Source organism: Dendropsophus ebraccatus, chromosome 4 (assembly GCF_027789765.1).
Source record: "Dendropsophus ebraccatus isolate aDenEbr1 chromosome 4, aDenEbr1.pat, whole genome shotgun sequence".
In the NCBI taxonomy this organism is placed as follows: domain Eukaryota; kingdom Metazoa; phylum Chordata; class Amphibia; order Anura; family Hylidae; genus Dendropsophus; species Dendropsophus ebraccatus.
The window spans coordinates 161,540,782-161,557,213 of record NC_091457.1 but is presented as its reverse complement, the minus strand read 5'-3'; the positions used below and the strand labels follow the sequence as shown (position 1 = coordinate 161,557,213).

The 16,432-nt window shown below is 45.3% G+C and overlaps 1 protein-coding gene across 5 annotated transcripts in view; it reads right to left on the bottom strand.

The window, feature by feature from the left end:
• SUCO (SUN domain containing ossification factor) overlaps positions 1 to 16,432 on the bottom strand; it is a 62,874-nt gene that overhangs the window by 28,690 nt on the left and 17,752 nt on the right. For 4 of the 5 annotated variants that reach the window (XM_069967615.1, XM_069967617.1, XM_069967616.1 and 1 more), the window contains exons 3-10: positions 14,311 to 14,409; positions 13,757 to 13,908; positions 9,333 to 9,464; positions 7,648 to 7,798; positions 6,487 to 6,604; positions 1,232 to 1,353; positions 596 to 663; positions 135 to 242 (exon numbers count right to left, since the gene is read on the bottom strand). In XM_069967615.1, coding sequence (XP_069823716.1) covers positions 135 to 242; positions 596 to 663; positions 1,232 to 1,353; positions 6,487 to 6,604; positions 7,648 to 7,798; positions 9,333 to 9,464; positions 13,757 to 13,908; positions 14,311 to 14,409 — 950 coding nt within the window. The remainder of the gene's footprint in view (positions 1 to 134; positions 243 to 595; positions 664 to 1,231; positions 1,354 to 6,486; positions 6,605 to 7,647; positions 7,799 to 9,332; positions 9,465 to 13,756; positions 13,909 to 14,310; positions 14,410 to 16,432) is intronic. The other variant, XM_069967618.1, reaches the window with a different exon arrangement.

Below are 16,432 nucleotides of genomic sequence, written 5' to 3'. Positions count from 1 at the left end.
ATTCTAACTTCCTACACGAGAGTAACAATTCTTCACTAAGTGTGGGCACCGAGCGTCCTCGTGTAACTACAGGAGGAAGCAAGACGTCTAATGAGCCCATCTAGGCTTATAATACACATATATAAGGGCCGTACCGATCACTAATGGAGACCAGGAAATCCCTTGGAGTGGAGGAGAAGAGCTCGTAGTTCGCAATGTCGAGTTGCTTGACCTGGATCGGCTCACAGAGCTCAATAACTAACCTGGAAAAGAAGTTCTCAAAATTACACAATGTCATGTCATCTCTCTATAAGATAGGTGTCAAAGTCGTACCCTTTCAGCTGTTGCAAAACTACACTCCCCATAGGCCAAAGGCTGTCCAGGCATGATAGGAATTGTAGCTGTGCAATAGCTGGAGGGCTGCGAGTATGACACCCCTGCTCTATAATGTCTCGATTATCAGAGTTACACAATATACAAGAAAGGCCCATACCAGCTGGTATGGTGCCCATTACTAACAAAAGCCAAGAGCTCTGACCACTCACTAGGTTTCATCAATACAGTATATATTGTTTGTGTGAGTGTGCGTGTGTGTCAAGGCTAACATGATACGCACCAGATTTTTGTGCTACAAGGGTTCAGCATGTACAGATCCATGTTCTCCACAAGTATGGCGGACGTGCTCTACAAGAGAAAAAAGTCTGATAAAGAACTAGTGGTTTTACTACAGTAGGTAACACCACCGATAGTCTGACCTCCACAGGACAGCGTGATGCCGGATTAGGGGTTAGAGTACAGATAATTGCCAATTTTGGAAAGTTTATTTAAAAAAAAAAAAAATCAGGATCTTACAGCGAGGAAAATAGCCGCTGATATAGGGTTTTAATCAATGAACTATCCTCAGGAGAAGTCATCAATATCTGACTGATGTCAAATCACCTGCATCCTTTTTGATCCATTTTCCCAATGACTTCTATTATATGACAAAAAAAAAAAAGGATCAAAATACATCCTTTTTTTAACATGCACAAAAACGTGGTCGACCAAATGTGTGTACGCTAGAAGAAAATGTATGCGTTTTGATTCTTTATAATGGAAGCCAAAGGAAAAACAGATCAAAACGCATGCAAACAAATGCATCTGTTTTCAATGCTTTTTTTGAAAAACAGACAAAAAAACACCTAGTGTGAACCCAGAGATCAGTGGTGTAAAGTTAGACAAGTGTGCAATGGATGGGGCACATGACACCAACCTTGGCCTCGGGATTAGCTGACAGGATCTTGGCTCCACATTCCACGGAAGCGTAATTGTTTCTATTTTTTTGGACCTTTACAGTATGTTGCACCCCATTGACGGAGGGGTGCATAGACTGGCCTGCAATGCAAGAGGTAGAGAAGAAAAGGGTTACTGTACATCACAAAAAGCAGAAGCGGCTGAAAACGTTCCCTGTATGGTTCCTAAATTAATGGGGATACCGCAAGATTACAAATTATCACAAGGAGCGTTGAGCGGACGTGAGGAAACTGTCCGGGTTCAGCAACTTCTCCGAAACCAAACCTTCGCAGGTGATTCCCGGCGTCTGGAGAAGTCGGATGTCACCCTAGTCCTGCATCCATCTTCTCCAGATGCCGGTATTCAAACGTTGGTTTTGTTTTGGAGAAGTTGCCCGACCTGGACAGTTTCCTCACGTCCACTCAATACTATATCACAAGTTATTACAGGAAATGAACTATGGGAAAAAAGCTGCCAATATACAACATGGCAACAAACTTTAGACTGTGCAGCAGTTCTGGGTGCAGTAGTTCTACATTTTCCTCATCTGGTATACACATTGAAATTTTAGCTTCCAAATCACCTAAAACATCTAAATTAATGCCAAACACTAAAAGGGGTACTCTGGGGAAAAGCTTTTTCTTTTAAATCAACTGGTGTCAGAAAGTTATAGATTTGTAATTTACTTCTATTTAAAAATCTCCAGTCTTCCATTACTTATCAGCTGCTGTATGCCCTGCAGAAAGTGGTGTATTCTCTCCAGTCTGACACAGTGCTCTCTACTGCCACCTCTGTCCATGTCAGGAACTGTCCAGAGCAGGAGAGGTTAATCTATGGGGATTTGCTGCTGCTCTGGACAGTTCTTGACATGGACAGAGGTGGCAGCAGAGAGCACTGTGTCAGACTGGAGAGAATACACCCCCTGCTGCAGGGCATACAGCAGCTGATAAGTACTGGAAGACTGGAGATTTAGGAGGTAGAGGTAAATTACAAATGTACTTAACTTTATGAAACCAGTTGAGTTGTAAAAAAAAAATAGATTTTCGCCGGAGTACTGGAGTGAATAAAAGTACAACCTATAGGGATGAGCGAGCGGTGATGACACCGGAGTTTACCAAAGGCCAGCTCCATGTATCCCACCACCACTAATGCCTTTTGTTATTAATATCTGACATACAGAAGAACAGGAGCAGATGTGTCTATAGCTCAGAAAGAAGTGCGGCTAATAGAGGGAAAAAATGTATGAACCGCCAACCACTTTTATCATTGAAATCCATGCAATTTAATAAAAAAAAAAAAGGATTTAGAGGGATGAGACAGATGCTTAACCCTTCTAGGTACACTTCATAGAAACCATGTGAGAATGTAGAGGGGAAGCCTGTTATACAGCCTAATAAGACCAGGACATGTGTAAAGTATTGGTACTATGGGTAATAAATCAATGTTTTTCTTGATCACGCTGAATGTGACACGCCAGCCGCTACCGCCCCCAGTGTGTAATACCATGTGCCAATGATGGGGGGTAACTGCGGAGGCAGGACACGTGGTGTAATAAAGGCTGAAGATATCTGCGCACCCAGACAGCGTATCACATAGATTATATGAAGGGCACAGCATTACAGGACTGACAAGACTGACATCCCACAAGTCTTTACTAATCTGGACCATCATGTTCAATAATGCACCGAACCCTGATGACTCTTCACCAGCAGTAATATACAGCATCAGGCAGACTATACCAGATACTATTACTGTCCACCCAGCTGCCCTCCATGTATGCTCTCCTCTCTATATACAGCCTGCCCTCCATGTATGCTCTCCTCTCTATATACAGCCTGCCCTCCATGTATGCTCTCCTCTCTATACACAGCCTGTCCTCCATGTATGCTCTCCTCTATACACAGCCTGCCCTCCATGTATGCTCTCCTCTCTATATACAGCCTGCCCTCCATGTATGCTCTCCTCTATACACAGCCTGCCCTCCATGTATGCTCTCCTCTCTATATACAGCCTGCCCTCCATGTATGCTCTCCTCTCTATATACAGCCTGCCCTCCATGTATGCTCTCCTCTATACACAGCCTGCCCTCCATGTATGCTCTCCTCTCTATATACAGCCTGCCCTCCATGTATGCTCTCCTTTCTATATACAGCCTGCCCTCCATGTATGCTCTCCTCTATACACAGCCTGCCCTCCATGTATGCTCTCCTCTCTATATACAGCCTGCCCTCCATGTATGCTCTCCTTTCTATATACAGCCTGCCCTCCATGTATGCTCTCCTTTCTATATACAGCCTGCCCTCCATGTATGCTCTCCTCTCTATATACAGCCTGCCCTCCATGTATGCTCTCCTCTCTATATACAGCCTGCCCTCCATGTATGCTCTCCTCTATACACAGCCTGCCCTCCATGTATGCTCTCCTCTCTATATACAGGCTGCCCTCCATGTATGCTCTCCTTTCTATATACAGCCTGCCCTCCATGTATGCTCTCCTCTATACACAGCCTGCCCTCCATGTATGCTCTCCTCTCTATATACAGCCTGCCCTCCATGTATGCTCTCCTTTCTATATACAGCCTGCCCTCCATGTATGCTCTCCTCTCTATATACAGCCTGCCCTCCATGTATGCTCTCTTCGCTATATACAGCCTGCCCTCCATGTATGCTCTCCTCTCTATATACAGCCTGCCCTCCATGTATGCTCTCCTCTATACACAGCCTGCCCCCCATGTATGCTCTCCTCTCTATATACAGCCTGTGTGAGCTGCCCTCCATTCTATATACACCCTGCCCTCTATGTATGCCCCCCTCTATTTATAGCCTGTGTGAGCTGCCTCCATGTATGCTCTCCTCTCTATATACAGCCTGTATCGGCCATTCCTCCAAGCTTGCTCTCTCTATATACAGCCTGTATCAGCCATTCCTCCATGCTTGCTCTTCTCTCTATATACAGGCTGCCCTCCATGTATGCTGCTCTCTATATACAGCCTGCCCTACATATGCTTTTCCAACTCTCCACCATCCGAACTACAGTGAACTCCTCCCTCTCCCTACCTGCTGGTATCTTAAAGCACCGAGAACAGGAAGTCAGATTTATCGTTCTCTGGAAGCAAGAGGGGATTTATGTCCAAGACTAAGAAAGCTACTAGGAAAGTAAAAAAAAAAAAAAAAAAAAGCCTTTAAACCTGTGACGGGTTCCCTTTAAGACTACATGGCAGTAAATACCTTGCTTCTGTCACCTACTTGGAGGAACCAGATGATTACTTCTCTATTTAAGCCTAAAGGTAAATTCACAACAGTGACTTCTTTCCTTCCTCCATCAGCGAGGTCGGACAATTTGAAGAGTGCAGAATGCGACTACGGATCGGCCGCTGTCACATGACTCACGGAGAAATGGCGCTAAGCCCGCTGTGTGGCTTCTGGTCACTGCTGTGTGTGTGTGAATGTGAGGTAAACTGCTCACAGAACACAGTAAAAACTCTTCAAAGAAACGGAAACTCTTCATGTGGATTTATACTGTGAAATGTTGTAAAAAGTGAAAGGTAGTCGACCAGTGGTAAAAATTATTGGGTGCGGGGGGGAGTGGACGTGTATCGTGCCGTCTCCTCATCTGCTGCCCACATGGCGGCTCCAGAGAGATTAAACTACAAAAGACAGGACTGGAGCGGACACTGATCCCCGCCGATCCCGCTGCCCGTGGCCTTTTTCAGTCTCTCGCATGGATAAAGTCTATTAGGAAAGTCGAGCATGAAGAACAGGCAGTCTGGTGGCGGTCTATTGTGATGAGAAGGAGATGTGTTTTTCTGATGCTTAACCCCCTAGTGTTCCCATCAAAGTAAGCGCACTCATACCCATACCCATTACACCCTGCACAATGCTGGACAGTCTAGGCCAGGGGTATCAAACCTTCGCTCTGCAGCTGGTGCAAAACTACAACTCCCATCATAACTGGACAGCCAAAGCTAAAGCTCCAGACATGATGGGAGTTTTAGTTTGTGCACCAGCTGGAGGGCGGCAGGTGGACACCAGTGGTGTAGGCCATGCTGAGCGCTTAGTGTATATCACCCAGCTATGTATAGAGACATGTGCAGCTCATACTGACCCCTGCCCCTTACACAGAGAGGTGGTCATAGTGTATGACTGTATATACAGATATTACACAGGACAGAGGTCATAGTGTATATGTATATACAGATATTACACAGAAGTGGTCATAGTGTATGACTGTATATACAGATATTACACAGAGCAGTGGTCATAGTGTATGACTATATACAGATATTACACAGAGCAGTGGTCAGTGTATGACTGTATATACAGATATTACACAGAGCAGTGGTCATAGTGTATGACTGTATATACAGATATTACACAGGGGAGAGGTCAAAGTGTATATGTATATACAGATATTACACAGGGCAGTGGTCAGTGTATGACTGTATATACAGATATTACACAGGGCAGAGGTCATAGTGTATGACTGTATATACAGATATTACACAGGGCAGCGGTCATAGTGTATGACTGTATATACAGATATTACACAGGGCAGAGGTCATAGTGTATGACTGTATATACAGATATTACACAGGGCAGAGGTCATAGTGTATGACTGTATATACAGATATTACACAGAACAGTGGTCATAGTGTATATGTATATACAGATATTACACAGGGCAGTGGTCATAGTGTATATGTATATACAGATATTACACAGAGCAGTGGTCATAGTGTATGACTATATACAGATATTACACAGGGCAGTGGTCATAGTGTATGACTATATACAGATATTACACAGGGCAGTGGTCATAGTGTATGACTATATACAGATATTATACAGGGCAGCGGTCATAGTGTATGACTATATACAGATATTACACAGGGCAGAGGTCATAGTGTATGACTGTATATACAGATATTACACAGGGCAGAGGTCATAGTGTATGACTGTATATACAGATATTACACAGGGCAGTGGTCATAGTGTATGACTATATACAGATATTACACAGGGTAGTGGTCATAGTGTATGACTATATACAGATATTACACAGGGCAGTGGTCATAGTGTATGACTGTATATACAGATATTACACAGAGCAGTGGTCATAGTGTATATGTATATACAGATATTACACAGGGTAGTGGTCATAGTTTATATGTATATATTGATATTACACAGAGCAGTGGTCACACAGCACAGACCCCTGCCAGGGGTAACAACGTACTTTTCTCTTTCTCCACTTCCATGACTTGTTTCTTCCATTCATCGAAGGTTGGAATGTCGTCCTTTGTGTTCCCAGGAACCACCGGGTCTCCTCCCACCACTTCTTTGCTGTTCAGCATCTATAAGTGACACAGACATTAGTGACCAGCAGCACAAGCACCGGGCTCAGATCAGGAGGAGCCCCACCACCACCACCATATTTTCAGGTCCAGTCATTCTTTTTATGTAATGTTTATCAGGTGCTGGAGCACAACCTGTATCCTCTGCTATAAACTTCAAAGAGGAACAGATTTATAACATCAGGTGGATCTTATAGGACTAATACGAGTCCAAGTTACGCAACATAGTAAGGACCAAATGAAATGCATATGGTTCCACGTATGAAGCCTGGTGCAGAGTGGACTGGTGGCGGCTTACTCCCCTTATCCCTATAGAACGCACATGGTGCCATTTATGTAGCCGGATGCAAAGCGGACTGGTGGCGGCTTCCTCCCCTTATCCCTATAGAATGCACATGGTCCCATGTATGAAGCCTGGTGCAGAGCAGACTGGCGGCAGCTTCTTCCCCTTATCCCTATAGAATGCATATGGTCCCATGTATGAAGCCGGATGCAGAGCGGACTGGTGGCGGCTTACTCCCCTTATCCCTATAGAACGCACCTGGTGCCATTTATGAAGCCGGATGCAGAGCGAACTGGTGGCGGCTTATTCCCCTTATCTCTACAGAATGCATATGGTCCTATGTATAAAGCCTGGTGCAAAGCGGACTGGTGGTGGCTTATTCCCTTTATCCCTATAGAATGCACATGGTCCAATGTATAAAGCCTGGTGCAAAGCGGACTGGCGGCGGCTTATTCCCCTTATCCCTATAGAATGCACACTTGGCTGAGCAGAGCATGCATGTATTTAGGGAGGATGGACGGAACACCTATAAAAAGGCATGCGTCCGGCTATAGCAGGGGTAGGTAACCTTGGCCTTCCAGCTGTTGCAAAACTACAACTCTCATTATGCCTGGACAGCCAAAGCTTTAGCTCTCCAGGTATGATGGGAGTTGTAGTTTTGCATCAGCTGGAGGGCCAAGGTTACCTACCCCTGGGCTATAGGGTCTGATGGCGTGCACTCACACACACTATGTACCCTCCAGCCCCCCGTACCTCTTACCTCTTTCTCTAACTCTTTTGAGAAATTGAGCGATAACTTTTGCTTTCCGCCCTCCTTCTCCAGCGCCGATGCCTTGGCCTCCCCGTCCGGTGACGTCTCTTTTCGTTTCTTGTTCGACACCGAGATGTTTTCTACATGTTCATTGACAAAACTATAAAAAGGAGGAGGGGGGATGATGAAAGGGGAGAGAGAGGGGGAAGAAAAAAAAAAAAAAAGAAAAACAATATAGACAAAGGTCTGTCTGCCAATAGTAAACCATGCATAGATGTGTCCTGAATCGGCAACACCACGGATGACAGTACACACAAAAAGCGGCTCCGGCTTCATGAGGTCACATGATCCACATGCTCTATGGAGGATTACTTGGACGTCTATCCCCCCCCGCACTCCATTATCCGTCACATATTTTCAGTTTATTTTGGCATCAATTAAAACAAAAAGCAAAATGTGCAGCTGCAAAAGCGTAAAGGAAAATGCAAACTCTGATCCCGAGGAGCCCGACTACCGAGAACAAGGAAAACTGAAAGCTTATATATAACATGAGGCACAAGGAAGGAGGATCCCATTCTGGTGTTTGGAGTTGTGCAAGGTTGCATGGGAAAATTATGCAAATCAGCTCTGCTCCTGAAGGAAGAAACCTCTCTCTAGTGCCACCTATAGGCAGCACCTGAGGACAGTCAATGTCCGAGCAATAAAACAGCTATGAAACATTACTAGTAGAGGGGAGATATAAGCCAGACTGTTCTAGACAATGTACAGGGAAGTTGCCTATAGGTGGTGCTACAGAGACTGCTCCTTCCATCTGGGGTACAGATAATTAACATAAAAATGGTGTCAAGGACTTAAAGGGGTATTCCATTAAAATATCAAAAGTTATGTTGCTGCCCATGAAGAGACCAACAATACCTTCCATACTTGTTATTACCAATTTAGTCCCCTTCCCTCAGTTCTGAGCTGCTGAAGACACAAAATTCTGTGTGAGCTTTTCACTCTGTCTCCCCCTCCTCCTCCCTCCTATCTGGGACAGCTGATGTAAACAAGTCTCTGACAGGCTTTATCTGCAACTTTGTAGCTTCTTTGTAATGCTGGGAGGGTTATACTGAGGTCAAGTGTTGTGATTAATGAAATCACTGTAATTATCCCTCCCAGCATTACAAAGTATTAACAAAGTTGCAGATACTGCCAGCCAGGGACATGTTTACATCAGGCATCTCAGAAGGGGGGAGGAGGAGGGGGAGACAGAGAGAAAAGCTCACACACAGATTTTTGTGTCTTCAGCAGAAAGCAGCAGCTGAGAACTGGGGGAAAGAGACTGAATAGATAATAACAAGTATGGAAGGAATTGTTAGTCTCACTATGGGCAGCAACATATAAAAAAGTTGTGTTTGAGTGGAACATCCCTTTAAGTAAGATGAAACAACTTGCAGCATTGAGGACACGGTCTTCCTATACTCGTGACCAAGTGGAAGGATAGTTGTAACCTTTCAGCCTTTCAGATGCACTTGTGCTTTGATGTATTCCATGCATAGACAATACGCAAAATTTACAGGCGCAAAAAATAAAATAAAATTAAATGTAAAAAGCAAGCAAAGCATGTGAGCCATGGGATGCTGAGTGGCCATAGCAGCCGATGGAGGAGTTACCTTTTCCGGGATTTGCAATCATTTTGCTTTAAGGATACTCACCTTGCCGATGGACTGATAAAGGATGGCTGGCTCTGAACCTCTACCGCCCCCCCAATGTCACAGTCAGCTTCTGACTGCTCAGTGTCACTAGGGATGACTACAGGGAGAGGAGCGCTGGACGCTTCTATTGCACTGAAGGGAGAGAAACAACAACCTTTTTACCCTGGGGGAAGTGGAGGGTCATAAGCTTACCATGCAAAAACCAATATGGCGGACAGTAAAAGGGAGCCAGAAAAGCACAAGATCAATCAGGAAACAGTCAGCAATGAGCCGGTGTAATATCTGCAATGCTTTAGAGCGTAGGGACTGCAGAAAGCATGACCACTAAAGCTTCCCGTCCGTGGTCAATAGCGGTCAAAACTCAACCTGACGCTTTACAGCTGCTGCCGTTCCCGCAACAGCCTAAAGCTGCAGTAGTTTTGCAGCAGCTGGAAAGCAATAGGCTGGTAAATGCCGGACAATGAAGCCTATAGTAATAGCCAAAAGCAAATCTGACCTGTGTGGACTACTCCTTAGGCTGAAATCACACCATGCATGTGTGACCCTGGCCTTAAAAGGGAGCTTTAAAGTGTCACTGTCGTGAATTTTTTTTTTGCAGAAATCAATAGTCCAGGCGATTTTAAGAAACTTTGTAATTGGGTTTATTATCCGAATAATGCATTTTTATCATGAAAAAGCAGTTTGAAGCTCTCCCCCCTGTCTTCATTGTTCTCCTATGGAGAGAGCTAAAGAAAAGACCAAAACAGGACAACAAAGAGTTAATCTACAAATCCCTCACGGGATATCTCCTGTGACAGTCACCAGTGACCTGTCTGAGCTCGGATTACAGCTGTCACCCAGCTCCGTGCCTGTAATCCTCTGTTATCTGCTTTCTGCTGCCGGCTAACTCCCTCCTTCCTCCTCCCCCCTCCCCTCTCCCTAGAGCAGACTGGGTACGTCTCCTGCAACAAGTCACAATTTTCAGATTTTTCAGAGTGGATGAAAAAGAGGAAGGAGGGGGGGGGGGCCTGGGAAAAGGCTTTTTACATGCAGATAATGGCAGATTTGGCTAATAAACCCAATTACAAAGTTTCTTAAAATCGCCTGGACTATTGATTTCTGCAAAAAAAAAAAAAAACATACGACAGTGACTCTTTAAAGAAGTTATCCGGCCACTTTTTTCCAGAGACAGCACAACTCTCGTCTCCAGTTTGGTGCAGGTTCCGCAACTCAGTTCTATTGAAGCGAATGGAGGTTAATTGCAAACCACACCTGACATGGAGACAAGAGCGGTGCTGTCACTGGAGGAAAGTGGACTTTATTTTTTTCTAAAACTCTGGAAAACCAACTTTAAGGGGTTCTTCAGGCTTAGATAAAAATGTCCGCTTCCTTCCAGAAACAACACCGCTCCTTGTTCTCCGTTTGGGTGTGGTTTTGCAGTTCAGCTCCATTAAAGTAAATAGAGCTGAACTGTAATACCGCACTCAACCTGAGGACAGGGCTGGTGCTGTTTCTTCAAAATCCTGATAATCCCATAAGGACTGTGTTTATAAGGCTCAGCAAAGCAGTTACGTAACAATGCGCTGCCCAGCAAACAGCATGTGCAAAAGCCAAAGAGTGAGGGTAGGGATCCGTTCACATCTACGTTGCAAAACTACTACTCCTATCAGCTCTAGGTTTGGCTGTCAAGGCATGGTGGGAATTGTAGTTTTCCAACAGCTGGATGGAGGGGCAGGCCTTGACACCTGTGCGTTGCTTCTGCCCCTTTTCTACCAGAAGAGCTATCTGACTACACATGGCTTGCATGTAGTCTGTCACCATGGCGACACATTGTTGGCCTGTATACACAAAACAGACTTAAAACAGGGGAAAAAAAAAAATACTTTCTTAATTATAGATTAAGGGGGAGATTTATCAAACAGCTATGTACATGGGTCCTATAGCAAAAGAACAGAGCACGGCTAAGCATGCCACTCCAATAACATGGTGGGATAAAGGACTTCCGCTTAAGTGATAGGCGAGACCCTTAAAGTTTAGATTTTTCTCCTCTCTGTGAATAAGTTATATGTTGTAATTTTAGGATATCCCCTTTAAGTGTTGACATCCCGCTTAGACGCTCATGTTGTGCACAGTGCTGCCAGCTGTGAGAACAGAAGAGGACTTGGCACACACCGGGTACGAGAGCGGGTATGGCTGCCACATGAGGCTAATATTACTAAGTGGAGTACAGTAATGCTTGGCTCCCTCCATCACGTATAGTACAACAGGACACCAACAACGTATTATAAAAAAAAAAAAGCCTCCAGAGTAGTAAGAAAACTCCGGCCATCCCCTCCCCCCGCCCTGGGCCACTGCCTGGTGGATGCACGTAATGTTGTCTCCATAGACGTGCATGGGGGTCTGTAGCCAATCACAACTGGAAGATCAGGTGGGTGCTGAGGCCGGTGATTGGCTGCCGTACCTCAGGCTGAGTGTATGGAGACATCTCTGCCAGGCACCGCGTGGAGGGGTTGGGGGGGAGGAGGGTATATTTTATTGGTTGCACAGTGGTAACAGGATACAAACATTTCACATTTACAAATACAATTAAAAAATTTGCATCGAAAAAAAAAAAAAAAACTAAAAAAAAACAAAAACAACGGAGACTCCCAGCCTAAACAGGACAATAGGCAATCTGGTTTTATAACAGACCAATATAGCATCCGTTTGCCTAGCACTAATTTGACATTCACAGAATCCAGTAACACGGTGCGGTATCCGCTGTATATATAACCATGTCACATACTGGCAGCAATAGCAGCAGTCACCAGGCCTCATGGCCCCCGGTCGCAGACATGTGGAAATAACTCTTCACATTTAGTAAAGCAACTCTGCAGATACATCGAATTACTGATCGTGTACTGTTCTTCCAGAAACAGCACCTCCGGTCCTCGGGTGAATGAAGCGGCGTTGTAATACCACACACAAACTGAGGACAGGGGTGGCGCTATACTTAACCCTGTAAGCCAAGATAACCGACAGACCTTGTGCGTCATGCTCCAGAGCTGTACACACAATTCTACACACAGGTAACTCTGTACCCACAATGTAACCCCCCCCCCAACCCACTTGTACCTTCGGATAGCTGCTTTTAATCAAAGATCTGTCCTGGGGTCCGTTCGGCGAGTGATGCAGTTATTGTCCTAAAAAAACTACTTTTAAACTTGCAGCCCTGTGTGGCCTAGAGAGTCTATGCCCTAGGCCTGCACCGCCTCTTCGTCCCTCCTCATCATTAGGAATACCCCTGGCAGGATATCTCCTATTCATCACTTGTCTGGACACAATACATGTGCAGTGTTCAGACAGGTGATGATTAGGAGAAATCCTGCCAGGGGCATTCCTAATGGTAAAAAGGGCGGGGATGAGGGATGGAGGGGCGGTGCAGGCCTAGGGCATGGGTACTGTAGGCCACGCCAATATGACACAGGGCCGCAAGTTTAAAAGTTGTTTTTAGCACAATAACTGCATGACCGGACCCCAGGACAGATCTTGGGTTAAAAGCAGCTAACCGAAGGTACAAGTGGTTTGGGCTGGGGGTGCAAAACGTGGGCACAGAGTCACTTTAATACCAATAGGCCTCCTCTGCACAGATTTAACTCAATCACATTTAATCTTGTGAAGTAGCACCTTCGGTAGAGTAGCATGGCAAGTCTGAGATCTGTGAGCCTGGTTATTGAGGCCTAGGAATACGGAGTTACAGCGGCCACTGACAGGGGATGTATTGGTACCAGCACACTCCCACAACACCAAGCTCTCTCTTGTATATTGTAGTAAATTTCTGAAAAATGGTGCACTGGAGAAGGGAAGGAAGGTGCCATAGAGATCACAAGCGCCATCTCCCACTACCAGCAGCAGCTCCTATACAAAGCTATGTGTCTCCATGGTAACAGTCTGGCCCTTCAGTCACCCGCTCACCCATCAGTCTTCTACCACTTGTAACATACTGAATATACACTACCATCGCTTGGTAATAGTATAGAACAGAGCATGAAAGGAGGATCAGACTACATACTGTGTGTTGTGTTGTCTGTTACCATGGAGACACATGGAGATGTTGAAACAAGTGGCCCAGATTAAACTGTGTAGAAGGGGAAATTGATATAAACTACCCTCAGCAACCAGTCACATGTCAGCTTTCATTGTGCCAGAGCTGAATGCCAGGCTGCCATTGGTCATTGTGAGTCTATTACACCAATTTCTATAAATCTGGGCCTCCACTAACATGACGTTATGGTATATCCTGGTGATACGAGATCAGAAGACAGTGCTAATATCTAATATATTTTAATATTTCTATGTGAAAAGTTTCATCAGTGCGGGTCTGAGTACGGAGACCCGCGCCAATAACTGGCGGTAGTAGCGGTAACATGGTATACACCATTGTGTATATATAAAACATAGCTTACTCAGGGAGCGGCTCCGCAGGGATCTCTGAGGTAGATGAACTGGAAATGTTTTCTCCACTTGTGGCCAGGCTCATGGCCGCCGCTGCTTTCTCTGCGCTGTTAGTGTCAATGTCGCCGAGGGGGGCGTCCAGCACCTGCTCCGCTTTTTTACCCTGCACAACATCAATTGTCACATTACCAGGGATAAAAATACACAGATATATATAGAGACGTCCTAGGAGGAAATGGAAAATGAAGGATGACACGAGGAGCCGTCCGTGTGTGAGTTACATGACGGAGGGGTCCGGCCCATCACATGCACAATCCCACAGATAGCGGCCTAGGTCTAATAGTGTAACCCTCTTCCAGGTTTCTACCGAATGCAATAAGTGATATAACATACACAACCTGGATCCACACTGGTGTAATGTAGGTTATGTAATCTTCCCTGCATTTGTAATACAGCCACAAGGCCCAGTGACCCAACCAGGCATTCAGTCCAGGCCCGGCTGGTCAATCTCTATCTATCTATCTATCTATCTATCTATCTATCTATAGTCTTCGCCCCAAATTACCTTCTCATCCTGAGCACAGTCTAATGTGACATCTTCTGCCGCTGGACTCGGTGACGCAGACTTCACCGCTTCTATAATCTTTTCTGGCTCCTTTTCCTCCTGTATCACAAAGCACAAGAGCATTAGTGAAGTTTTAAAAACCATTCAATACATATTTCCCCTTAAAAGGGTAGTTCAGCAAATATAAAATTCTTTCAAATCTTCTTTCAGAAAGTGCCATAGATTTGTAATTTACTTCTTAAAAAAAAAAAAAAATCTCCAGTCTTCCAGTACTTATCAGCTGCTGTATGTCCTGCAGGAAGTGGTGTATACTCTCCAGTCTGGAAAGCAGGAGAGGTTTTCTATGGGGATTTGCTGCTGCTCTGGACAGTTCCTGACATGGACAGAGGTGGCAGCAGAGAGCACTGTGTCAGACTGGAGAGAATACACCACTTCCTGCAGGACATAAAGCATCTGATAAGTACTGGAAAACTTGAGATTTTTTTTTTAATTGAAGTATATTAGAAATCTCTTTCACCAGTTGATTTTAAAGAAGAGCATCTGGGGGTGAACTACTTCTTGATTAAAAAAAATAAATAAATTTAGGAGCACATCATCATTCCCTTTGCGCCATTATTTTGTCTAAGTTTAGTGTTTTTGCACACAGTGTAAGATTTTAAGCCCCATTTATCAAGGCGTTTGCGCTATTTTTTTTTGCTCGGAGGGGGGTGTGGCTTCATGGTATCTACTTTATTAGCCAGATTATGGGGATTTTTTTTGTTTTTGCGCAAAAAAACCCCACTGCCGCAGCAGTACTCCACTCCAACCCTCGTGTCATTTTTTTAACAACGTTTTTTGTTAGGCAAAAAATTCACAAGCTTCACCAGGGCCTAATGATAGATTACCAACGAGCTCTGAGTTAATGCGCAGCATGGAAAAAGGATCGTGGAGATGATAAACGTGCAACGTCAGTCACGCGCTGCAGATTAGTGACAGGTCATGTGCACAATGTTGTTTCCATTCAGGTAACTGGGACCGTCAAAGAAAGTTATGAAACAACTCAGCAGGATATCTGTGTACACACATGTATGTGTATTGCTGGGAGCGGATCAGCGTTCCTGCCATAAAGAGTAAACAGGGGGTAAAGATCCGCGCTGTACGGACATGTTTGCACACAGTCACAGTATGGAGACCAGTATGATGTATTACAGTCCGATGACCGATGCACAATCCGGCAGGACGACCTCTTCTCTGTTATTATCTCCAGCCCATCGGTCACAGTATGGAGACCAGTATGATGTATTACAGTCCGGTGACGGGTGCACAATCCGGCAGGACGACCTCTTCTCTCCATGTTATTACGTCCAGCCCCTTCCGTCACATTATAGAGACCAGTGTGATGTATTACAGACTGGTGCACAATCCGGCAGGACGACCTCTTCTCTCAATGTTATCTCCAGCCCCATCGGTCACAGTATGGAGACCAGTATGATGTATTACAGTCCGGTGACGGGTGCACAATCCGGCAGGACGACCTCTTCTCTTCATGTTATTACGTCCAGCCCCATCCGTCACATTATAGAGACCAGTGTGATGTATTACAGACTGGTGCACAATCCGGCAGGACGACCTCTTCTCTCTGTTATCCTCAGCCCCATCGGTCACAATATGGAGTCCAGTATGATGTATTACAGACTGGTGCACAATCCGGCAGGACGACCTCTTCTCTCCATGTTATCTCCAGCCCCATCGGTCACAGTATGGAGCCCAGTATAATGTATTACAGTCCGGTGACAGGTACACAATCCAGCAGTACAACCTCTTCTCTCCATGTTATTATCTCCAGCCCCATCGGTCACATGGAGCCCAGTATAATGTATTACAGTCCGGTGACAGGTGCACAATCCAGCAGGACGACTTCTTCTCTCCATGTTATTATCTCCAGCCCCATCAGTCAGGGTATGGAGACCAGTACAATGTATTACAGACCGATGCACAATCCGGCAGGACGACCTTTTCTCTCCATGTAATTATCCACAGCCGCATCGGTCACAGTAATTTACAAACCAAACAGCTAAACCCCTGAGAACCCCCCCCCCCCCCGGGCCGGTCGTGTCTCCACAGCCCCCCCTGCCTTGGAGCC